This window comes from Dermochelys coriacea, chromosome 26, assembly GCF_009764565.3.
Source record: "Dermochelys coriacea isolate rDerCor1 chromosome 26, rDerCor1.pri.v4, whole genome shotgun sequence".
Classification (NCBI taxonomy): Eukaryota; Metazoa; Chordata; order Testudines; family Dermochelyidae; genus Dermochelys; species Dermochelys coriacea.
The window spans coordinates 11,520,836-11,546,938 of NC_050093.1; the positions used below are offsets into that span (position 1 = coordinate 11,520,836).

Consider the following 26,103-nt stretch of genomic DNA (forward strand, 5'->3'; position numbering starts at 1 on the left):
GAGGACTCATTGATCCCCTGACTCTTGTTTTAGGTCTCTATTGACATGTTAATGGTAAAAATCAATATAAAATCATTTTTACAACACTGATTTTATTTGTACACATCCGAAGAGATCGGACGTATTGGAAACCGCATTAGGACCTGCAATTCGCCAAGTTCAACCCTTCTAATTCTCAAACCTTAGGATGCATCCACGCATGGTTGGCTGCGGGTGAACCCCCTAAACCCTCTTCCAAAGGAAGGTGAATCGCCCATGTGCCAGGGCCAGACAGGTGGCAACACAACATTTTGTTGGCGGAGGCCAGACACTTTAACGCCAAACCGCTCACGGTGATCTGAAGTGTAGACAAGCCCTTAGATAGCCAGGTGATAAGTGCCTTGGCCATTCTAGATAGGCCCGGCTGTCAGAAGAGGGAGCAGATGAGAGGAGGTGAACATTTCTGACCCTCTCCTGCCGCCTAGAGTTCACGGCAGGATTCAGAGAGAGAGAGAGAGAGAGAGAGCTCTCGGGCTGATCAAACCATAGTCTTGAAGGCCCAATCCCAGCTACCCACAGGGGTCGTGGGAGGCAGCTCCCAGCTGCTCCTATCTGTGGTGTAATGGCCAGAGAGGCCGTGGGTGGCAGGAGGGGGAACCACTGGGAAAGCGATCACGGCTGCTAAAAATCTCCATGGGCTGGGCTCGCACAGCTGCCGGCCCCGGAGTTGCTGAACTTTGGGGCTCGTGGGCTGGCGAGGCAGCCCCGCTCGCTCTCATCCCGGGAGGGACCCGGCGTGCGCCCTAGCGCGCTGCGCCCCTGGGGCTCCCCAAGGCGGAGGCGCACGGAAGCCCCTGGGCGCGCCGCTCTCTCCCCCTTCTCCAGCTGCTAGCGATGTGGGGCCGATCTCCCTTCCCTAGCTAGGGCATCTCCCTGCTCCCCGCACCCACCCACGTCTCCTCCTCCTCCTCCTCCTCCTCCTCCTCTCCCCCGGCGCCTGCCCCTTCCCGGGACTCCACGGAGCGTCTCCAGTAGCCGCGGGTCCCGGGCGCCCCCCGCGCCCCTCTCGGAGGGGGCAGGAGGGTGATGGTCGGCTCCGCTCAGGTCCAAGTGGTTGAAAGGTGAATCCGCCTCCATTTCCGCCCGGCGACGGAGCCCTGCCCACCGCAGGGAGCAGAGGGAACCGGCGCACCGCCACTCCGGGCGCAGCCAGGCTGGGGTACGCCTGCAAAATGGTCAGCTCCGCCGGGGAGATTGCAGTGGTCGCGCTGGGTAGGTCGAGCCCCTTGGCGCTGGGCGCCTTCCTCTGCCTTTTGTTCTCTCACTTTCTCTCCTTTTCCTCACTTTCCCTCTCTTTTGCGCCTTCCCTTCTCCCTCGGTCACTTTGTCTCCCGCTTTCCCTCTCCTTCGTTCTTCACTTCCCCCTGCTCCTTCCCTTTCCCCCTGCTCCTTTACCCTTCCTCCCCCCCCCCCCCCCAACCCCGTTTGCTCGCTGCTTTCCAAACTCCCTTTCTCAGGTGGCATGCCCCGGTCCATGCCTTCGCTCCTGCATAAAGCCATAAACACACCCGCTTGCTTTGACTTTTCTCTGGTTCCCATGGAAAGAGAACTCTGACCCCAGCCTATTCAACTGCTACTCTTTTAAGGGGTGGGGGTGGTAGGGGGATTAAATGAATCAAGGGGACTTGTGGGTTAATTATATAAGCAGGAGAACAAAATTAAAACCTTGCTGGGGGGACCCAAGCTTTTGGGGGTGTTCTCATTTGTGGGGGGAGTGTCTCTCCCCCTCCAAATCCTGGAATTGCTGAGAGATGGAATATGGTGCTTGCTAATCACTCTATCTAGAAGCTCGAACTTTTTCTCAGCTAGCTACAATTTCCTTACCCCTCCCCTGTGCCCATTCAGCACCCCAAACCTTTATGTTCAGTTTGCAATGTGTGTCTCCGGTTGATGGCTTTTAAGAGTCTTCTCCTAATTGTTTTCTGACAAGGCTGAATAAGGAGGCTGGAATATCAGTCCAGTGTGTGAGAGCCCTTGTGATTCCCCCCCCCCCCCATCCCCCAAGTTTGTGCTTGTCAACAAGCAGTTGGCTGAGAATTTAACAATGCAAATACCTTTAGGTATCTTTTGCTTGCTTATTTATTTCCTGTGTGGCTTGCCCCCGGCATGTTTGCTCTCCACTGGGTCTGGTTGGCACTAGGTGATCAGCAATGTTAGTTTAAAATTTAAACTAGGTGTGTAACGAGCACTGGGCATTAAAGCAAGATCATGACACAAAGTTTAGTGTGTGTGTGTGTGTGTGCCACAAGAGGAGAGTTTTATATATTGAACATGATTGGTGTTGGCCCTGCTTTGAACAGGGGTTGGACTAGATGACCCTTGAAGTCTCTTCCAACCCTAATATTCTGATTCTGTGAACTGAAGCATGTGTTTCCTATTGCATTGGAAACATGTATGTATGCTTCCCTTGTAACTGAAAGAGAATCCCTGTGAAAAGTGGACTGTTAAGGTCCCAATCCTGTAAAGGGTTAACCCTATGCACGTTTACACTGCACAAGGAGTTCCTAGAAGTCACCAAAGCCTGCTCTTTGTTTGACTAGCGTCAATTGGGATTAACTGTTTTAAATCAGTGGAGTTGCTCAGGTATAAAAACACTGAACAGACTTGAGCCCAATGGATGTTCTGGCCTGCACTGTAGTCAGTGGGAGCTCTATGCATGGGTGGTTTCAACATTATGCTCTTAAAGGGGGGGAAAGGGGTCAGATTTTAATAGCTAGAGCTGTGTTCTTTGGCTGGGCCCACGCTTACTGAGGGTGAGTGTTCACAGGGGTTTGCGTACAGAAGGTGAAACACTGAGGAAATGCACGGGCAGGTTGGTCCCCATGGCTCAAAAACATTGCAAGTTAAAGCTTATCGAGTGGGTATGTGTCCTTCCCAGCAACTGCCTCCTGAGCAGAGCGGGTGCCTCAAATGTCTTCACAGCCATTGCACCTGCCCTCCTCTGTGGCAGGTCTTTGAAGGCTGAGGATAGACTGTGCCTAGAAGTCCACAAAGCCTGGAAACCAAGCTGTGGGCTGAGTGCATCCATCTACTTCTCCCCTAAGTGGGCCTGTAAGCGCTGTGATTCCCTGGCTGCTGTAGGGAAGGTGTTGTCATGGAAATTGCTGATTTCACACTGGGAAGAACTTTTCAATGAGTTGCTGCAGTTTACTTCATTCTTTTTTAGAAAACCTGTGCTTGTCAGGAGTTGAAATAACTTTCTTGCTCTGCCGAGGAGAGAAGTATTGCTTCTTATTTGTATTACCCTAGCACTTCAGAGCAGTAGTCGTGAACCAGAAACCCTGCTATGGTAGGTGCTGTACAAACATTGCCTCAGTTTACTTAGCTGTGTTGGGTTTTTACATCCTCTTCCTTACACAAGTGTAAATTGTGAATAACTTGACTGAGGTCAGTGAGGAAAATCCGGATCAGAAGCCTCTATGGACACTGTGTCAGATCTTGATATCGCATTTTACAGTGGTGTAAATCTGGAATAATTCCAGCCCCTTTAGGTTTTATTTCTGTGTAACTGAGACTTTGTCTACAGGAAGGATTTTTGTACCAGGGTAGCTATATCTCTGCAAAATCTTTGCGGTCAAAACCACGTCAGTGCAGAGTCTAAGCTGGACAGACTGTGGCTTTTGCTTTGATGATTTATCAAATAAGTAAATAAATAAATAAATAGCCAAGTGGTAAAAGGGGGACCTGATTTTTCCTCTTACTTGAGCTGTTGTAGGCCAGCGGTAATGGAGTTACACCTGACTTATACAGGGTTGAGAGAGAATAATTAGGACTGCTGTTTTGAGCCTGAATGCCAGTTCTGAAGAGTACTAAACTTAAACTGAGCTCTATTAAAATTCTGGGCGCACAATGAGGCGATCTTGCTTTCTTCTGAAGAATCAAGTATTGCCTTGATGGGTCAGCAGTTTGATCCAGGCTCCCTAATGATGTTTTGGTCGAGACTGGTTATTCAGAGGTGCTGATCGCTGGCAGCTCCTGTTTACTGTCAGTAGGAGCTGCAGGTGTTCGGCCCTTCTGAAAACCCGGACCCCTACATAGGGACACCTCTCTAAGGCCGTGCTCTGGGCTTTGCATGTTTTTTATAAGGTACATTGTGTAAGGATGGAAGTTCAGACCAGGCATCCATGCAATTGATAGATTGTGGTAGCCTTGTAGCAAGGAAAGCCAGCTAATAGGGTGACCAGACAGCAAGTGTGAAAAATCAGGACAGGGGGTGGGGGGGTTATAGGAGCCTATGTAAGAAAAAGACCCAAAAATCAGGACTGTCTCTATAAAATTGGGACATCTGGTCACCCTACCAGCTAATTAACTTTCTTTAAAAGTGGAAGAGGAAGAGGATAGTGGTCTTAGAACTCTGTTAGCAATCTGATTGGTCTGAATTTCCTAGCCAGAGAAACTCTCTTGCTCCTATTAAAAGGGACCATGAACTCTTCTGGCTGAGAAAGAGGAGCTTGATTCAGCCCAATGAGACTGTAAAATACATCCCATAACCATTCTGTCAAGCATGCAGTGTGTGGTGCTTCAGTCCACAGCTCTCTCTGCTTGTGGTGGCCAGGAATTTCCTTTGCACCTGCTCTGAGAAGCTGGTGTCTCCCTAAATGTGTTAGCGTTCATTTATCTTTCATAATTACAGCTGCTGCCAATGGGGCTGTGTTCTCCGGAGCTTAAAAGTAAAAATAGAATGGAAGCTAAAAAGAAAATCAAAGTTAAGTAAGTTTACCTGCATCCCAATGTATGATTAGTAGAATTACCCTTACAGATATTAAGGCTGCGTGTCGGAGCAGCGGGTCTAGAGATCACCCAGAGCAATGGAACCTCAGAGAGGTGCTGGCAATTAACTGAATAGCCTAGCAGCCACAGCCAAGGAGCAATTGGAGGGTTAATATTTTACCTTTAATCCTAATTGCAAAACAACATTCTATCCTCTGCCTCAGCTCAATTAGAGCTCAGTCTTGTGAGGTCCTGCTCAGCTTCCCGCAATTGAAATAGGAAATGCAGGGTATTCAGCATCTTGCATGAGGGAGCCCAGGCTAAGCTATGGAAAGATGGACTGTTTCAACGGGAATTTGAACTGTTTGTTTACCAGGGTATTATATGCAAAGTATTTCAGTTCTCTGGGGAACTTCAGGCAGGCGGAATGTGATTCTTCGCATTACAGTCTGGCTACGATCGAGGCTTCCTCACCCCTGCTCTTGTGAAAAGTGCTGTTGGTTCCTTTGGACACCAAAAGAGAGCCTTGTAATGCAAGTTTACATGCCTCTGAGGGAGAGGCTGAGAAACATCTTTCTGTCGGAATAGGTCTTAAATGCTACAATTAGAATTGTAGACTGTGATTCATAGAATTCATTCTAGTCCCAATTCTATAAGCTAAGTAATCTCCAAAATGCTGCTGTCTGCTATATTCTTATAGCACTACCAAAAAACGTGTTCCTGCTCAAATAAACAAGAGTTGTAGTATTATATTTGTCCACCGCTTTATTGATATAAACTTAATATAGCCGTTGCCGCGTAAGAGAAATCTTTCTTGAGGGTTAACCGCTAATTTAGACCCCATCATTTCAGATGTATCATTGGGGTTCTGTTTTCCAATATGTTACTTTGCACTTTACACTGAATTTCATCTGCTGTTTTCATTGCCCAGCCCCTAGTTCTGTGAGATCCCTTTGTAACTCTTCGCACTCTGCTTTGGACTTAACTATCTTTCCAAATTTTGTATCATCGGTAAACTTTGCCACTTCATACATGATCAGGAAAAAGAAGTAAACATTGAACAGTACTGGTCCCAGTACAGATACCTGGGGGACTTTGTCTCAACTCAGCTGTATTCCTTGTCTTCTATATTTTTCACCCTCTCATTTTAATACTTATGGAAGGAATCAATTTTGTACTGTCACCAATACTGCTGTTTAATGAAACTTAGGAACTAAAATTACAGCACCAATACACTGCTGTACATATGCCTGTAACTGATTGATTTTTCTTTTACTGTGGTGTATACTAAATATATAATAACTGAACAATGCACTTTCAAATAAGTAATCTGTAGTTCCTTAGGTTTAAGACCCAATAGAGACTTGGCTTCAGTCCCTTTCTGGGTTATTTGCTCAGCCACTCCTTGCTTGCAGGGATGGTCTTTGATGATGGATTGCTAAATAGAACTGCCACTCAGACTCTTAATTCATTGCAGTGCAGATTTAAATTAATTAGGGGTTGTTGTCTGCTTATAATTAAAAGGACAGGATGTTAATATCATGTTTCTTTACATGGGAACAGTAAACATGTTGGAATGACACTGTTTCTAGACTGTATCTGTATCTTCATCTTGAACTGGAGGCATGAGGTCTGGTCCAATTTCCACGGAAGTCAGTTGAAATACTCCTGGGCCGGGAATCCCCAGAGGTATTTTAGCTCCTAACTCCCATTGAAATGTATAGAAGTTAGGAGCCCAAATACCTTTTGGCTGTCTGGGCCCTGCTGATTTCAGTGGGATTTAGACTGGATTCTGAGGGTTTTGTGCTGATCTGCTCAAGGGTGAATTTCACCCTATGTCCTACTAAAGTTCGTAAAGATAGGCTAATGTTTTAATAAGTCACCCTTAACAAGAGTCGGTGAAATATGAAGTAAGAAATGGAGAAAGATCTTTTTGGTCCCCTGTTACTTGAGCTGCCTAAATACATAGCTTTATTACTAATCTAGTATACTTCTAGAGCAAGATTACCTGTGCTTGGTAAGACTAGGGCTGTGAGTGGGTTGACCCAAAGGGCACCAACCACTGGTGCAGGAGTAATCTAGAGTTCACCACATTCTTTCCTGCTGTTACCTCTTTCCCCCAGCCCTGGTCCTCTCCTGTATCCTGTCGTCCCTTTTTCCCAAAGAGGCAATACTCTTGTCTTAAATGATGGGGCCCAATTTTCAAAACCACCCAATTTAAAAGTCAATGGGACGTAGACTTCTAAGCCACTTGTTTTCTTTGGAAAATCTTAACTGATTGCTCTCACTTGTGATAGGGAAGGTAGCTCAAGCCAGCAAGTGGCTCTCTGCCATTTATGCTGAATGGAGGGAAGTGCCTGATTTCTGAGTGGTGGTTGCATTTAATTTCTTTGCTGTTTTAATAATCATTGTCCACAAGGGAGCTGAGCTCTACACTGGAGGCAAGACCCTTTCTAATGAGCTAGGCCTCTGAGAGTATGTCTACATTAGAAAAACTACAGCTTCCCTGCTGTATTACACACCCTTCCTGCTGCAGTTGCAGAAGGGGTTTTCCTGTTGCTCTCCAGGCGGCGGTAGCTAGGTCAACAGAAGAATTCTTCCATCCACGGTGCTGTCTATGCTGGGGCTTAGTCAGCTTAACTATGTCTCTCGGGTGCATTTTTCATACCCCTGTGTGTGGTGAAAGTTAGGTCAACCTAGCTACTAGTGTAGAGCAGCCCTGAGGAACTTCTTTGGGACTCGAGCTTAGTTTGGTTGTGCAGGGACCCCTGTAAATCATTCAGTAAATGATAGGTTGGGCTATTCATGTGCACTCACTTAAAATGGAAAACATAAGTGGATGCAAATAGGGAACCTCCTTTGCACAACCAATGGTGGCTAAGTCATAACATGGGGTTCCTCTTAGACCCCTCAAATGATGAGTTCTGGGGAAGGTGGCCTACCCTAGTGCACATCTCACTTGGGACGTATGTTCTGAGGGCCTCACCAATGGGCGATAGTCTCAGTATATCCCTAATGGCCATGTATCTGTGGCATCTACTTATTGCAGGTCATCAGTGAGGACCAATCCCTTCAGGACCAGAAACACAGGTGAAATTACTCCTTTGGCTCAAGTTGCAGAGACTTGTAACTTTGAAGTTGTAGGTCCTGGGTTCAATCCCAGCTAGCAACCAGCAGTGAGAGTTTTGTGTTGTGAAACTCAGTCTTTGTCTTGGGAAAGCTGCAGATTTTCCGCAACGATTAAGAGTGTTAGGTAACCAGATCCCATTTGAATTGAATATCCCGTTAGGCTGCTTTGAAAAGCCTGGCCTTGGTACTTTCAACTTTCTATCTAATGCCGATGTCCTAGCTAGGTGACTCTCTGCATGGGAAAGTGTGAGGATCCCACAGTAGATTGCATTACAGCTAGCACAGTGCACGCACCTAAATTCACTACCCTAGCTGCCATGTAGTCGGGTATGTTAGCCATAGTTTGCTCTAGGTAACCTAAAACCTTATTTACTCAGCTGTCGGGCTTCACTTGTGTGAATCGCTGACCTCAAGCAATCACAGGGTGACTGAACCTAGGCAGTCTGTGGTTAGTGAATGTAAGCTTTTGGATATTGAAAGGATAAAAACCTAACTTGTGGGAGGAAGTTGGGAAAAGTCCATCCTTTAATGAGAAAAAGGAACCTGTGGCCCAAGGTAATGGAGTCCCTGGCAGGTCCATTATTTGAAATCCTGGATGAGGTGTATTTACATCTCTGGTTACCAAGAGGGATTTGGTGTCAATATGGATAACAAGAATGTCGACAATTAGAATAGTGCTAAGCTTGTGCTGTCTGCCTTGGTATATTTTCAGCAAGGTGTGGCTCTGAAGCAGAGTGTTAGGGCCTGATCCGGTGAAGCACACACTTAACTTTAAGCACTCCTTGATTTCAGTGCCACTTGGGCATGTGCATCAAAAATTAGAGGTTTAGAAACCATGAGCTCTGAGGAAAAGCAGAAAGAATTGGCCAGTTTAGTCTGGGGGTGGAGGGGAAGAGTGGGGCTGGGGAGATGTGATAAGTCTTCAAATATGTGAAAGGTTGTTATAAAGAGGATTGATCAATTGTTCTCCATGTCCACTGGGGGTAGGGCAAGAAATAATTGTCTTAATTTGCAGCCAGGGAGATGTAGATCGGATATTAGGAAAAATCTTCTACCTAGAAGGATAGATAAGCACTGGAATAGGTTACTTAGGGAAGTTGTGGAATCCCCATCGTTGGAGGCTGTTAAGAACAGGTTAGACAAAGACCTGTCAGGGATGTTCTAGGTATAGCTGGTCCTGCCTCAGTGCAGGCGGTTGAACTAATTGACCTCTTGAGATCTTTTCTAGCCCTACATTTCTCTGATTCTATGCATAAGTGTTGTCCTGGATTGGGATAATTTTTTCAATTGTGGCTTAATTTATTTTTTTAGCTTTGGGGGCTTATTTTCAGTGTTTGTACAAGGGGCATACATAAACTTTGTGTCCTTAATGTAACTTGCAAGTACATCACAAATAAATAATGAAGCACAATACAATTTGGTAGAACCTGCCACCATCAAGCCAGACAAGTTAAAAGCTAACAATTCCCCACTTTTCCAAACCTGCTCAGGTTTCCAGCAGCTGTGGGAAAAGATGTGCTTTGTGACATGCCTCAAAAGTAATCATGTTGGGGCTGTTTCAGATGGGGGGGGGTATAGAATTCCAAAGCCACAGAGAATCTCCCACCAGTAGCCCCCTCTTGACTTTGAGTGGAATTGAGATGAGAAAATCAAAGCTGGTAAAAGGAAATATACTTTTTTCTGAACGGGGTAGATTGTGGAACTCATTGCCACAGGATGTTGTGGAGGGCAAGACTGAATCTTGCTGAAGAGGGACTGGGCAATAATATGGAGAACGAGAATGTCAAGAATTGGAATAGTTCTAAAAAGAGTTTTGGAAGGGATGTGAAACTTCATGCTTTGGGATTTAAACTAATCTTTAACTTCTAGTGATTAGAATGAGAGCATATCTTCCTGCTGTGGAATTTCTAGCACTTTCCTCGACAGCAAGTGGTCCTGGCCACTCTCAGAAATGGATATTGGTCTGGATGGATTATGAGCCCAATCTGATTTAGCAATCCCTATGTTCCTACTATCAAAGGGGACTATCACCCCACCTAATTGAAGAGTGGAGAGAGAAAGTGGGTGAGGTAATAGCTTTTATTGGATCAGCGACTGTTGGTGAAAAAGACAAACTTCCCAGCTACTCAGAGCTGCTCTTCAGTTACAAGCTCTGCATAGCGGGAGAGCTTGTCTTTCTCCAACAGAAGTGAAGGTGGACCAATAAGAGTCCCTCTCCCACCCGGTCTCTCTAATATCCTGGGACCAACATGCAGATACATACAACAACGCTGCAAACTGTAATTAAAGAGCAGTCAGTGGCACAGTGTTTCAAGAGATCACTGGCTGTCTAACATCAAACGTTTTTGGGGTGTGCGTGTATTCAACTGCCTTACAAAACTCCAGAGAGAAGCATCTATTTGAACTAGGTGGGATGATCAATTTTTAACAGGTTCCAACACCTGATCTAGCTAATAATTTTTGCCTGTTTATATTTCCTCATGGGAGTTAAAGCCCAGCCAAGAGCTCTGAAGGAGCTCCTGTCTGTATGCCAGCTTGAAGCTGAAGGACATAGAAATCCTTCTGCTCTTAAGTCTGCACCTGCTGGTGGCCTATCTCTGGGTCACAGCTCGACTTAGCTGGAGGGCGACTTGTGGAGTTGTTGGTCTATGAGCTAGTGTTCTCTCTTGCGCAACTCCATGAAACTTGCGCCAGGGTGAATTAGGCCCTATATGTCAAAACATAGGCACGTCCCCAAGACAAAAAGCAGAATCTATTGGGAAGCAAATCATGCAAAGGTGGTGCTGGAAAGGTTCCCAGCTGAGTTTGGCTATGCTTGTTGTTAACACTCTGTGTGCTGTCACTGGGAAGTCCAGCAGGCTGCTCCATCTAGCTGAAATTTGGGGAAATGCCAGCATTCCCAGGGCCATATCTTTAAACAAACATGTGTAACATCTAGGTGGCGGAGTGAGTTGCCCTTATCCTCATACAATTGTTCTTTGAATCTCTGCTTCTGTTTTTGTGGGTGCAACATAGCTCCAATCTCAACTTGGCAGCCGAACGTTCATAACTGGGCACCTGTTTGCGACGTTCCCAGCTTATCTGACGTGTGTTTTTCATTGCAGACCTAGTACTCGGCCCAGTCTCGCTAAGGGTTATGAGCCCTTTGAATGAGCAAGAAGCATTGAATGGTTTCTGGTGAGAGTCTTGGTGGGTTTGACTCCAACCAGCCGCACTAACTGGCTTCAGCTGAGTGTTGGTTTAGGTTTGGGGTTTGTTTTGACCCAAGACTCAGGAGGGTGGGGTACAACTGCTGCATGAACCGAAATCGAGAAAAGGTTAGAGAATCCTGCAGACTGGAAATGGTTGAGTTTCACATGGCTCTGCTTAATTAGGGCCCAAACCAGGACCTCCAATCTAAACCCCTTAATTTCAGGAAGAGGTATTGGCATCCCGATTTCTGGATCCCAGCTTGCTGTCATGGCCTTATTTCCAAGAGAGATTAAAAGGCAGTTCTAACGCTTTTTAAGAAAACAACTCCTCCCAGATGGGTTATCCTTGCAAGGAGACCCATCTCTTGATCATGTGATTCACTATTTAACCTTCTGCCAAATGAGCTGATCTGGTGAAATAACCACTATTTCAGCCTGAAGTCTCACAGCAAAAGCTCCCAAATCATGTAAGCCATCCAAACCATACCCCCCTCTTCATCCTCCGGCCTGTGATCTACAGGAAGTCAGACTCGATGATCTGGTGGCTCCCTTCTGGCTTTAAGTTTGATGGGTCTAACCAGCACTTCAGCCTGAACAAAATCTGGCTCCAACCTCTGTCTTTCCCCGGCTCAATGACCCGTCTTATTAGAGCAATGAAACCTGGCTTTGCATTTCCACTCTGCCTGCAGTTCCAGAAAGTTGAATCTAAATTAATCCTAATTGTTTTCTGGATTTGCTATTAGTTCTGCTTCTGGTGGTCAATTTCTTCCTCCTAACTCTCGGCATGGAAAAAGAATGACCTTCAGAAATATATAGTGTGTGTAGCTTTCTCCTCCCCCTTTAAATCCTCTTAAAACAAGGATTGTTTAGAATCCTTCCATTATATTCAGACCCATATGGCTCTATAGGCTTCTTGTTAGGATAGTGCTTCCATTGTTACCACCACTTTGCCTTTCTGGTGCACATTTTATTCATTTTTATGAACAGTTGTTTACAACTGGTAACATAAGAGCTGGAACTCTACTTATCTCAACAGAATTGGGGAGTGTGGAATTCATGTGATAAACTGGGTTTCAAATAAAAGGCTATTTAATTTAGATGGGGAATCTTTGGATAAGAGGGCTTACAGTACACACAGTTCTTTGTGTTTGGATAGATTTGAGCCACTGGTGGGAGCTGGGAGTCAGGACTCGTGGGTCCTTTTCCCAGTTCTACAACGGACTTGCCCATTGACCACAATGGGCACTGGATCAAACCCTAGCTGTGTGTGACCTTAGGCAAGTTGTTTAACCTCTGTGTGTGTCAGCTTCCTAATCTCTACCTGGATATTAAAAAATACCATGCAGGGGTACTGAGATTTAATATTTAAACCTGCTTTGAGATCCTAGGATGAAAGTTTTCATGGATGTTCAAAGTATGATTGCTGCTCCTACTATACGTTTTTGTTGGGAAAATACTTCCATCCATCAATACATGTATAGATCAGGTGTGTGTATCGATTGCATTATACATAAACTTGGATATCTTGGGGGGGGGGATGGGTGGGTGTGTGTGTGTATAAAGAAAAGGAGAACTTGTGGCACCTTAGAGACTAACAAATTTATTTGTTAGTCTCCAAGGTGCCACAAGTTCTCCTTTTTTTTTTTTTTTTGCGAATACAGACTAATGTGGCTGCTACTCTGAAACCTGTGTGTGTATAGTTGGAGATAATCCTTTCTGGCCTTAAAATATATGGATATGTCCCAAAAGCCATTGACTCATTTAAAAACCTGTAGGTCTCCTGCATCTTTGACTCTGCCCCTGCAGCTAGAAACTGAAAGATCTTCTGTGTCTTTTTTGACTGTTTTAAATCAATTTTTTGCTTGTTGTGTTGTTTCTGACCTGTATTTGAAATTTTTCCCTAGGTATTTTACTAGCTGTGTGCCATGCCTTGGAGAACACAACATCTGCCTTGAGTGGTAAGTTCACTGATCTAATGTATTTACCTTAGACCTTGCATAGTAATTTCAACCATATCTTCTGCATTCAGAGCTCTGAATTAGCTCTTGGCCACCCCTTCTGGTTTTCCTAATCATGCCCAGTGGTCCCCACAGATGTTCTCATCATGCCTGTACCCTGTTTCCTGGCCCTCTCCAGTAGTCCTCCAACTCAGATGTTTGGAAAATGCCTCAGCCATGGTGTTGAGATCTGTGCTTGAAAGTGCAAAAAAAATCTAGAAACATTTCTGGGGTTATTTTACTGCCTGTAATGTTGGCCTCTTCACCAGGGCATAACTTGATTCTTGTTTAATGCCCTACCTTCAATGTATTATTCTTGGCCATGTTAATAAGTGGATAGATCACATGTGTGATTTGGTAGGGCTGGTTTAAAAGGACCATGTGGAAGAGAGGTCATTTCTTTTCTCTGCCTTTCATTCCATCATATTGAGCGTGAAGCCATTGTGAGAGCAATAGTGGAGACAATTCACTTTAGTCTTGTGTGCTGCTTATCCAGCCCATGAAGGTCTTAGCTTCAGCCTGCTGCTAGCCATTTAAATAACCAACAGACAGAATAGCCTTTTCCTATGCCCTGGCTCATAACCATGTGCTGACTTGTAGCGTAGTGAAATAGGGTCTTCTCCAGGGTACGTGCTGGTTTGTACCCATGAGCAAACAATGCTGTTGCTAGCTCTTTGGAACCATGGCTGATGTATTTGTACAACACCCAGCACAATCCCAATTGAGGCTTTTGATAGCTACTGTAATGTTAATTACAGGGTCCATGCAGAGCCTTGCTGATCAGTGTGGATAGCATGCTAGTAGTTGTGTGTGTAAATGATCCCCCGGGATGTCACCTTATTCCATCGTATCTGTTTCTGGGGTGGGGCAAAGACGGAATTGGGTTGTACCTTCTTTTACATGAATGCATCTTTTAGTGGGCTGGCTAGTGTGTGTGTGTGGGGGGGGGGGGTGGCGGCGGCGGCTACCCTCTGGTGGATGGAATCATATCTGCTCAACTGCATGTCATAGTCCTCATACTGCAAACAGATTCTTCATGGCTCAAGCATTAAGTGCCTGTGTCTATATTGGATTTTAGATTTATACACTGAAACACTTGGGACCTGCTAGTGCCATTCCTTCACAGCCCTTAGAGTGGCTCTGAAAGGGACTGAGTTGTCAAGTTCATATCTGGGTCTGAACTTCCTCCAAGTTCTGGTGGAGCGTTGGATCCCATCTCCTGGGTCCAATACTGCCTAGTAGACCAGGATAACCGGTACATGGGAGAAGTGCCGCAAGCTACAGCTGCGGTTGTATGCACGCATGCAGTGGAACTCTCGAATGTGGTATTTTTGCAACACCTATTTTGCCTTGCAAATATGTGGAACGTGGGCCAGCCAGACACCAGTCCCTGTGTGTGAGATACTCTTGCTCAACAGCCACCTTTCCAAATTCACGACAACTTCTCCATTCCATTCTCTGCCTGGCTTTTCTCCCATAAGGCACTGGAGTTGTGCTAAAATTAGAAAGCTTATCTCTCTTGTGCAGGTATGTGTTACCTGCTCCCAAATTGCCGTGCCCTAGATACTAAGTGCATTATTCTCCTTTGTACTTCATTTTTTATCACCTTGACTTCAGTGGAGTTGCCCTCTATTTTATACTGGCGTGAGAGGGGAGTCAAGCCCTACATTGCTCAAATTGTCGTACCTCTCTGCTTTGTTTGGTCTCAGGAATTTGGAAAGGAAGCGTTTGGTGCCGGTTCAGTTGGTTGAATAAACCTCTTCTTTCATTCCACCCCGGCGGAATGGCCCAGGGATGAGAATGAGCTGTGGCTTTAGAATGACAGGGCTGTCCAAGCCAAATCAAAACTACACCCATGGTTTTTGTGCCGAATTCTAATCATTGGCCCTTCGCTTCTTTGGCTGTCCATGTGGGGCTCTTCCTTTCCCTTTACGGGGTCCCGCAGTTGAGGTGGGCGAGGAAGGAGAGAACTTCCTGTTTAGATGTTTGAGTCCACTATTACTTGTGTTCCCCCGTTTGTGGCATCCTCCTGTCGTCTTGATCCTGCACCTATTGAAGTTGGGGCAAAACTCCCATTTTAAACACTTTAGGTCAGGCATGCCTCTCGTTATATGTGTGTACAATGCCTAGTCCAACAGGATGTTTCTTGGGGCCTCTAGGCGTTACCATGAGGCAAATAATAAGTAATTTGATATAGAGATTCAAGGATCACTTATCTCTGAATGACCATTCATAATTATGGGCTCTATTCTATCTGAGAGCACCCTTTGCATGGCCCCACAACAGAAACACATACAGTGCAAAGGGTGGACTTTGGCTCTCAGAGGTCACCACGGGTGCGAGATGAGGTGGTGATTTGTTGTAAAAGATTTCCCCTCCACCTCCCCATTTGTAATGACCTCATTCTAATCACTAGGGAGTCCCGTCTGTGTCTAAGTGGCTGTTTTTTTTTTTCTGTTTCTGGTTAGCCTGACTTTCCTAACAGGGACGTGAGAAGCCGTGAAAGCCTTTAGAGTCAATAATGGCACAGAGATCAAAGCCCAGATCTAACATGCGAGAGGTAGTTTCTGGGCTCGCTTGGTAATAATCCAAGTCCCAGCCTTTTCTAACGAAGCTGGGGAGGGGAGGTGCAGATCTCATAGCTGTTGTAGTCATTCATTGTCTACACAATAGCTACGATCCTGCAGGAGATCTCAAACTGAATAAGCTGATTTTTTTTTTCTGGAGTTAGGATCCTGTAGATTTTCATATGGAGTGGAGGCAATTTGCCCCAAAAGAGACCAACCATCCATAGATCTCACCTGCCTGTGATTTGAAGCAAACTCCAAAATTTACCGTTTAACAAAACAACAGAGAGCCCCTTAAAGTTTGTGACAGCCTGATGCAGTCAGCACAGGGTGGCTGATAGGCAGCCGGCAGACTTGGGTGCTATTCCTGGGGTGAGTCACAATGTCTGTGCCTCTGTTTGCCCTTCTAGCTTGTCTGTCAGCTTCTTGGAGCAGTGTCTGTACAGCGCCTCGCACAGCAGGGCTTTGATCTTAGTAAGGGCTTCTGGGTGTTACTGTGCTGGAAGTAATAATTTAACTTGGGAGAAATGCCCTCTGGTGCATGGGCAGCATTTGGTCAGAAGGGAAGTTAGACAGGGCATCAGGGAGTCAATTCTATAGGCTGAAATTCTATTATGGGGGCTGCCTTGCAAGGATAAGGAGCATTGTACTTGGGATCCCAAGTGACTTAAGGTATGTCTACATACCCAGTGGCCGTCCCAGCCCAGGTCGATGGTGATGTCAATGGCTCGTCAGTGCCAAGTCGCTTTTGAAAATGAGACTTGTCCTCCTATGTCATTTTAGAGGCTTTTGAAAATTCCACCCTGACTCGCTCAACACTGCCACAATATCAAGGGAATGCAGTAGGAGAAAGAATTTTGTACCTTACCTGCCCTACTAACTCAGCCATAGCTTATTAAAACTGAAGGGATCTTAAAAATCCCAACCTGCTCGCTTCCTGTAGAGGTCTGAAAGTGGACATCCAGAACAGACTAGTCAGATTCACCTGGTGTATTGTCAGTTTCTAGTCCACTTTGTTTTCATTTTCACTAAACCAGGTCTGCAATGTTGGGCTGCAGAGGGACTGTTTTTGGCTTTAAAAACAAATGTTGCCACTTGAATGCAAGAAGAGTTTTTATGGAAATATCCCTCCCTCCTCCCCATCCCCCCCCCTTTTTTTTTTTAAATGTAAGTAAAAGTGTAAAGGCCTCATCCTCGCAGCCCCAACTTGATTTGTAGGTAAAATTAAATTGAACATCTTTCCTTTAGTGTGTGGTTTTTTTTAAATCTCTCTTTAAATCAGCATCTCAATTTTGAACTTAAATATTTTAGCATTGGTATTGTGGTAGCATCTAGAAGCTCCTGTCATGGCCTAGATCCCATTATTCCAGGTGCTGTACAAACCCAGAACACAAAAGATGGTCCTTGCCCCAAGGAGCTTGTTTTGTTTTTATTTAGCTTAAAAATTCTGAAGAAACCCTACAAACAGGGTTTGTTGTTTTTGGGTAATGGATTAGTAGCATTGTTCAGGAAGGGTGACAATTAATAGTAACACCTAGTTGTTACATCGTATTTTTCTTCTGTAGGTCTCAAAGCATTTTACAAAGGAGGTCAGTGTCCATATCACCATTTTACAGATGGTGAAATTGGGGTAGGGGGAGAAAGTAACTTGCCCAAGGTCACCCAGCAAGTCAGTGGCATGGTTGGGAATAGAATTCAGGTATACTAAGTCCCAGATTAATGCTCTATCCACTAGGCCATGTTGCCTCACCCCTCTCAAGAGCGTTTAGTCTCATGAACATTCTGGTCTGGGTTTGTCCGTAGGCTGGGAACGTAACAGTCTTTTAAAAACTGGTGTGTTGTTAAACTTGGTATTTTAATAAAAAAAAAAAAAAACCCATACACAGAGCTTGCACAAGCCCCACTGCTTTTCGGTCCTTCCAGAGCAATCTCCTTTGAGCTGCTCAGCAGACTTCAGATACTTTAAGGGACAAGGCACAGGTAAATCGAATCCTGACTATCCCGTTTTTAGTGTGAGACTTGCACACTCTGGATTTCAAGTCAGAATTGCAGGGGAGGGGAGGCTGCTTAGCTGAAATTCCCAGGTTTGGAAGGTTTGCTCATCCCTCATAATAGGTCACCAACAGCTATGCATAGCTAACAGCGATTGCAGTGTGCCGCCACCACCACCACAGACAGCTAGTGAAACAGCTTCCTTCGTTTAGGGTCAGGCAGGCTAGCCACAGGAAGTGCAAGTGGGCACAAGGTGTTCAGGGGTGGTTTTGTATTAATTTAATTGAATCCTTATGCTTAAGAATTGGAATATGAATCCGATTCTCCTGTTGTGCAACACAACTGATTTTTTCAGTGAAGCTGCTCCTGGCTTACACCTATCTACCTTACAGTGTGTTCATGTACACTTCAGCCACTAGGAATTCTTGCATCCCCAACCCCAAAAAAATGTATAATCCTTAAACTGTACCCAGTGAGTGGGGAAATCCTCATTTCATTACAAAAAATTTCACAAAGCATGTAAATCAGTTCCCTCCCCCTCCCCACCCTAGCAGAGACCTAATTTGAAGTGGTGTAGCAGCCTTCCCATCTGTGTGGTTTACCCCAGTTTGAAACCAGCATGAGCTGTGCTGGCATCTACACTAGAAGCTTGCGCTCGTACAGCCACCCCAAGAACTGGGAGCTTGAGACGAGCAAGGCCCAAGAACCAAATTCTACTTTCAGTGTGAGTCGAAAGCAGAGCTGGGCAGTAGCTGGCTTCACGGACTCGCCCCAGGCTTCTGAGCGAGAGTGAGTGAGTGTAGATGCGATCAGGAAATATGCAGAGCAAGGCTAAATGGACTTATGAGTAATCAGGTAAGGAAGGGGATAAAAATACAGCCAAGATTAAGACCATGTTAGATAAGGCAGCTAGTAAACACTGGCTGAGCGTGAGCGGTGATTAGAAAAGCTCTGCTTATGCAGAATACACTTTTTTGCCTGCCTGTACCTTTCTCCTGACACTGGAGAACAAATGATAGGACAGAAGAAATCCTAAGGGGTGGGGGGGTGATATTTTTCAGAGGTCCAGGTGGCCGGTAGGCCTCCAGTTCCCATTGGTGGCCAGTTAGGCACCTTGAAAATCTCCCTTATCAATCATTAGGCAAGACTAAGAAATCCGATCTCCCCAAAGATGATACGTTACCATGCGTGCAATTGGAGATCCCAAATTGAATGTAGGAAGGACCATATCGGATCAGACCAGGGTCAGTCTAGTCAGTGTCCTGTCTCCAGCAGACACTGGTTCTAGCTGCTGCAGAGGAAGGTGTAAGACTGCAGTAGTCAGTTTAGAATAACTTACTCCCAGGGGAGTTTCCTCTTGACTCCCAATAGTTGCAGTTTGGCCTGTGCCCTGATGCATGAGAGGTTGTGTCCTTTCTGCAACCTCAGTGTGTATTTTTAATGTTTATTCTTATAACTAGATAGACCATTTGAGGGCCATTGCCCTTAACTCTTTTTCCTGGGGCATGAAATCAAACACTTTATAATGCCTGTGGGTGAACAGCAGAAATATTTTTTTGTCTTCCGCTGCTGAAATCAGACTTTCTGTACCAGGTTCTGCAATGGGCAGTGTTTCGGAGCAAACTCAGTCTGGTCTCTGAAGATGGGTATTGGAAGCAGGGTGGCCTACTGCACAGAGCACTGGATTGAGACTTGGGAAACCTAGGTTGAGTTCCTGGTTCTGCCACTGGCCTCTTCGGTGACCTTGGGCAAGCCGCTGAACCACCCTGTGCCTCCGTTTCCCCATCTATAAAATGGAGACAATGATTCTTGTTTCCTTTGTAAAGTGCTTTGAGCTCTGCTCATGAAAGCTCTAGGTATTACTGGTTCCATTTCCTTGGCTTCCAAGACTGGGGTACATAGACATTATAGATAAAAAAAAAAAAAAAAAAAAATCTACTGGCCCTACTGAAGTTGATGGGAGTTTTGACTTCTTGGATATCTATCTCTCAAAATACTGCTTTCTCAGTAAGGAAGAAGGCCTTATAGTTATCAATTTGGGTCCCCAACTGGAGATACCATACAGGGCTCTGAATTTCAGAGAGTGAGTGCTGAGCACTTTCTAAAAACACCCCAAGCGTAGCCAAGCTGGCAAAGTCTAGCCATACGGCACTGCAGAGGTGCAGCCGTACGATACAGTTGCAGCACGTCTGGTGAAGATGCTCTATGCCAAAGGGGAAGAGCTCTCCTGTCGGCATAAAGAAACCCACCTCTGCGAGCAGCATGAAGATGCTACCTTAGGTGTAGTTAATCCACCTCCACACGAGGCAGTAGCTAGATGCACGCAAGAAGCCCTCCCATCAACATAGCATTGTCTACGATGTGAGTTAGATCAGTATAACGGCTTCGCTCTAGAGTGTTACACCAACGGACATTTGTAGTGCAGGGTCTTAAATTGAGCACCCACAACCACCAGTTTCTTTTGAAAATCATGGCAGCTGATTTGGTATCCACTGCCACCCTAACCCCTTAATGCGGCTGCCAAAGAACAAAAGCAAGCCACAGTGGGGAATGAATCCTCTGCTAGAGTCTGCTGTCTGCCTGCTTGCGATGCAGCTGAAGGAGGATGACACTGGCTGCCTTTTTAGGGAGAAAAGGAAATCTCTGTATAATGACCTGGCTCCAAGGACTGAATTGCTAGCCGTAGGATGTTGTGCATTAAATGCACTACGGCTCCTGCACGGTCTTAGTTGGCAGTGCCGATTTGCATTGTAACAAATCAATTTATGCTAGGTCAGTTGCTTCATTCAAAAAACTGCTACAATAAGCTGTGAAATCCAAAAACACTAAATGATTCTTTTCTCCCCCCACCCTTTCCCATTTGACAGAACCTCAAGTGGGTTTTATGAATGGGCTGGAGTAGAGTTTTAAAAGGGCTACAAACATGTCAACGCTTTCTCTTTCTGGCATCCTCTGAAGCTTAAGAAATACAGCTTGTGCACAGAGCACATGTGTAGGGGGTTTGTCCTGTCCTTTGGCCAGAATGATGGAGACTTAATGAGCTGGATGTCGTCGTCGGGTTTTTTTGTTTTTTTTTTTCATGGTTTACTTGTGTTCAAAGCCTGGGGGGTGGGGGTGGACTCTGGAGGGCTTGTAAGGGGCCAATTCATCCATACCTGATTATTTATCCAGTGCCACGTTGAAAGGCATTTGTGTCTCTTGGAAGTTATATTTGTAAATATCACTCCTGGCTGTGGAATAAAACCTCCTTTCTAGGCTGAAGGGATTGGGAGTCCAACTGAATGAAAAGTGTGTGTAAAAGGAAACTCTGTGCTCTGAGCAGAGGGGAGAGCTTGCCCCTGAGTTTACGTAGCCTCACAGTGAAATCTCACTGTGGGATAGATGTTGGCAAAGCAAAAATTTGAATCTCACTAAGAAAACAGTTTTTAAATTTTAGAAAGAGGCATGAACCAAATTTTAGTTTGGATCTGAACTTCACAGCTCCAGCCCTTCTCTGATATGGGTTGATCCAAAACCCTTTTCACAGATTTCCTTCTGGCCTCAGGCCCCTGTGGTCATTCAGTCTGACCTCCAGCGGAACTCAGGCCATAGAACTTCCCTGAATTAATTCTTGTTTGCGCTAGAGCAGAGCTCTTAGGAAAACATCCCATCTTGATTTAACAATTACTAGTGATGGAGAATCCACCAGGAACCTTTGTAAATTTCTTATCTTTAAGTTCACTTTATTAATGGCAATAAGCATGGAGTGGCTTATGTTGTGGAGTGGGAGGTTGTTCCTTTTACTCTTTTTTTAATATAGCGATGCTAATCTTAAAAAGGGGCGGGGAGGGGGCCTTGTGAGTAAGGCACTGGACTGGGACTTGGGAGACCCAGGTTCAGTTCCTGGCTCTGCAACAAACTCCTTGTGTGACCTTGGGCAAGTCACTTCACCTCCTTGAGCCTCAGTTCCCATCAGCTGAAATCAATAGAGCTGTGCTCATTTACACAGGTTGAGGGGCTGGTCAAAGGTAGTTCTGAGGTAATTGTTACTTCATCAGGAACCTGAGAGAGCCAAAAGAATGATCGTGTAGTTCCTGTGCCAGAGTTAGTTGCATGATGATAAAAGCCTAAGACCCATTCTATTCTAAACCCTGCAATGTCTCCCTTTGCTCTTAATCACAATGCTAGGCTCATTAAGAGCCTCTTCCATCTGAGGAACTCAAAATGATTTGCAAGCAACAGGTTCATCCTCTCCACCTCCATGAGTTAAGTAGTAATATCCTCTGTTGTACAGATGAGGAAACTGAGACACAAGAGCCGTGATTTGCTCAAGGTCATAGTCCGTAGCAGAGCCTTATGGTACCCATCTGGCAGAGAAACCATGATGTGTGCCACTTTAGGTGCCTCAGGATCTTAGAGGAAAACTGGTGAACATTCAGCTCTGATTAAATCTTTAGACAGTGATTTCTCCATATATGCCCCTTTGGCACTATGCAAACAATGTCAGTCATGGGAAGCCCCTTTGCAGTGTTGAGCAGATGACTTGAGGAAATCCCTAAAGAGGGGAAGCCATGGAAAGGTCTTGAAACTGCATACAGCAAAGTGGCCTGTTGTAAGATGTGTTGCATTGATCATGCAACCCACAAAAAATATTCAGGAGGGGGGAGAGAGAGAGAGAGAGAGAGAGAGGAATCCATTCCCTGACTGAGAAGTTATTGCAGAGGGGGCTAGAGGCAGGGATCAGATAGCTTAGAACTGAGGACTTTTCCTGGCTGGCCTCCATACAAGCAGACTGCTCATGCCAAGGATTTGTGATTTTAGTTTTGAGCTGGCAAGGAGGAGTGGGGTTTCCACGTGGGGGGAGAGGGAGAGAAAGAAGCAACGTTAAGCCTATTTTGGTACGCTGAGTTTGAGCCACTGGAGCCGGAGATGCGAGGGATTAAATGGTAGATTTGGGAATTGCCTATGTGGAGGGGTATTGGTGCAGATTGTTCATTGTGAGTAGTATCAGCCTTCCTCTGAAGCATCGGGTACCAGCTGCTCTAAGGCAGCTATTGGACTGGGTGAGCTATTTGACTTTATTCTAGTGTGCCAGTTCCTATATTGCTATGAGTAGCTTAAAACTAAAGGCGCAAACGAGGTCACCAAAGTCCTGATCCAAAATCAGTGGAAGGAGTCCTAGGTACTTCAGTGGAGTCTGGATCAGGTCCCAAGAAAGGGCATATTACCAGCAAAAGAAGGGAGAGGACCCAGCCAAAGGGGAAGGTGAGGGCCCCCTGGGGGGGACTTGAAAATAGAAAACTCAATAAGATCTCACCACTGTAAGGATCTTCCCCAGACTCTGGGAATCAGCCATGCTGTGGGTCAGCTGGAAAGGGGAGAATGAGGAGGGAGGAAAATTAAAAACAGGGACAGAAGGGAGGTCAGAAATGGGTGTGTGAAAAGCAAAGGTGGTTGGGAGCTGGAATACATCCCAGTGATGTTCCTCCTGCTGCTGCTGCTCCTCCCTCTCATAAGAGATGGTCTGGGAACGCTGTCAGCTGTGGGTACCTGGAGTAGGCATGCTGATCTCATTTTGCCAAGGGTGCAGGCTCAACGAGGCAAAGCCTCTTATTTACTCTTTCCCTGGCTGCAGCATTCTTGTAACACTGAAGCATCAAGGGCAACGCAAACGTTACTACACAATTGCAACAAACTGTCGGTCGCTGATGCGATTGCCTAGTATTGTTTGTCAGTGGACAGGCTGCTCTTTTGAGTGCTGAGCCAAAGATCCCTTCTCTGGGCACCTTTTCTATCACAGAGCACTTTGCAGCATCTTCAGGTCATAGAGTACTTTCTAGAGAATGGGCCAATTGTAGACTCCCCAGAAATTTGGGAGTCGGCAGCTGAGCTTTGCTTTTGGTTCTTCCCAATATATTGGGCCAATCCAAAGCCCTGGGATTTAGTTCTGCACCCTGAACTTTGGGAAGGTTTTAGATCTGGATGAAACTTTTGGCTCTGGCATGTCTCTGATCATTGCACCAAAGCTAACACCATGATTGCAGCCTGGATTCAAACCTAGTTTGACTGCCTAGCACAAGAAGGATCAGGTTCTGCTGGAACCATACTGGGAAGCAGGGGAGGGGGAGAGGTGATCTGAAACGTTTTGGTGCCAATCACACTGGCAGCTTGACCCACATTAGAACCCAGTTTGACCACAGCCTGGCTTACACCTCACTTCAACACTGCTGTTTTAAAGGCCGGTGTGGACAGCATAAAATGGACATTAAGGCAGGTTGACTCTTCTGCATTTCCCTGATCGAGCCCTTGAGTCTCTCTGTATTTAATTAAATTTCCAAACTTGTGGAGTCAGTGCCTAGGAGAAGTCTGTCCTGGCAATCCTCTCCTCATCCATGCCTCTGTGTGGAGGAGAGCAGAACAGAAGAAGATGAAAGGAGGGGGGGAATTACAGGATGAAAGCGTGGAGCATGAAGTGAAGGACAAAGGAGAAGATCTCTATTCTTTTTGGACCTATGGCAATGTAATAGCTGCTCTGATCTCTCTGCACCTCTAATTTCTATGATGCCGTAAGTATTCACGGAAGTAATGTCAACATTGCAAAAAAAGACCTGCAGCAGCGAGTCTCCAGGCCTTGATCAACTGTCTCAGGCTTGTGCTAGCGGGCTAAAAATAGCAGTGTAGATGTTCAAACGTGGGTTGGAGCCTTGGCTCTGAGCTCCACCCCTCCCAGCTTTGACGGGTGAACTTCTGAGTGCAGAGACCTCAGAAGCAGCTGAACCCCTGCATGCCAGAGGGCCCCAAGTGGGGGGAAACTTAAAGATGAAAATGAGAGAATCTTCACAAACACTGAAACGTGTAGACTTCCTGACCACACACAAGGAGGTGTGGAGGGCAACTGGTTCAAACTGGAGTCAACTTTGCTAAAAATTGCTCCTAGGACTTCATGTGCTATGGGTCTAGTGCTGGGAAGGATAAGAACAGACTTGGTGGTGCAGTCTTTGAGCTAAAAAATTTATTTGGGGGGAAGCAGAGCAATAACTTTTGGAAAAATGGTAGGCCAGTGGCTTCAGCAGTGATAAGGTGGCATACTTGGAGGCAAAGTGCGTTGTATGGCCTGTGATAAGCCATGCAGACTAGGAGGACAGGAGGGAAAGACGACCATCTGTAGACTCACCAAGGTAAATGAGAAAACAATGGGACATCTGAACGAGTTTGCTTACATTCCAAATGAATATGGTTCTATTGCAAACAAATGGTGACTCAATCAGCAAAATAATTGTTTTGGAAGAGGGATGAATGAGCAGAACCCAATGGAAGAATTAAGGATATATAAGCCAAACTGGGTCATGACAGTTTTCAGTCTCTCCATTTCCTTAAATGCCTCTGCATAGAAAGGAGGAAGCACCAGGGCCAGATGAAGCAGTAATTGGAAAAGGAAGGCTTCAAGTATCTTACAAGTTTGTTCAGTGTTCTTAAAGGGAAAATGCTTGATGGATTGGGGTAAAAGCTTGGTGGTGCCTATTTTTAAACATAAAGGAGATATTAGTGTGCTAATCATCCAGTTGAGCTGATGTTGCATGTGATGAAAGTATGGGAGAAGATTATTGAAAAGGGTCTGATCGGGATGGTTGAAATTTGGAAAGGTCAGGATGGATTCATGCAACTTTATGCTACCAGTCCTCATAGAGAAGTTCAGGAAAAAAAGAGATTGAGACCATACCCAGCCGCAATCTGCACCACAGCCAGGAATACAATCATGAGCTTCAGAAGAAGGCTATAAAAGTCGCCAACCCCACCCAGGGAAGTGGCAAGAGAGATTCTGGAGGGTGCCATACAAATTCATTTCCCTTACACCAGTCAGTGATGTGATCACACTGATGCATGTGGATTAGCCACTATAGCTCATTTCATATTATTGTGTTCATACTGAGTGTTTTGTGAGCAGTGGCAATATACAATTGCCAAAGGCTTAACGTAGTTCCTTGGCTTTGTGTGGAAGAGGGCAATCTCTGAGTGATTATAGCTTTCTGGCAACTGTTTTTTGTGGCTACCAATCTGCAATTTAGTCAATAAAACGAAAGCAGATGGTAGCTTCCATCCTACAGTCAGAATTGCACTGGTGTATCCAGGCAGTTGCCTGGGGTCCCAGTGAAGTAATGGAGCATTGGACAGAAATATAGGTCTCCTTGCATAGATGGCAGGATTAGGACATTCTCTTTTAAGAGTCCATTTGACAAGCTGCATCCCAAAATCCTTTACAGGAGAGCTGGGGGGGAGAAGGAGGCGGGGGGAGAGAGAGAGAGAAAGTGTGTGTGTTTCACTGCCTTTGTAAATGGACAAAAAAGCTGATACTAGACAAGCAAAGGGGAGCAGGAGAAAGACAGATGATGGGGTGGAGCTGGGATGATGTGCATATTATACCAATTATATTTATCTTGGGGGAAGATTTATATTTAGAGGGTTTCTTTTTGTGTTTTGCTCTTCAAAAGTTTGAAAAAT

The 26,103-nt window shown here is 45.5% G+C and overlaps 1 protein-coding gene across 1 annotated transcript in view; it reads left to right on the plus strand.

Annotated features, from left to right (window-relative positions):
- Positions 1 to 569: 569 nt before the first annotated feature.
- Positions 570 to 26,103, plus strand: part of TGFA (transforming growth factor alpha) — a 45,258-nt gene continuing 19,724 nt past the window's right edge. Inside the window, exons 1-2 of the mRNA XM_038385025.2 lie at positions 570 to 1,251; positions 12,974 to 13,027. Of these exons, the coding sequence (XP_038240953.1) occupies positions 1,212 to 1,251; positions 12,974 to 13,027 (94 nt within the window). The 5' untranslated portion in view covers positions 570 to 1,211. The remainder of the gene's footprint in view (positions 1,252 to 12,973; positions 13,028 to 26,103) is intronic.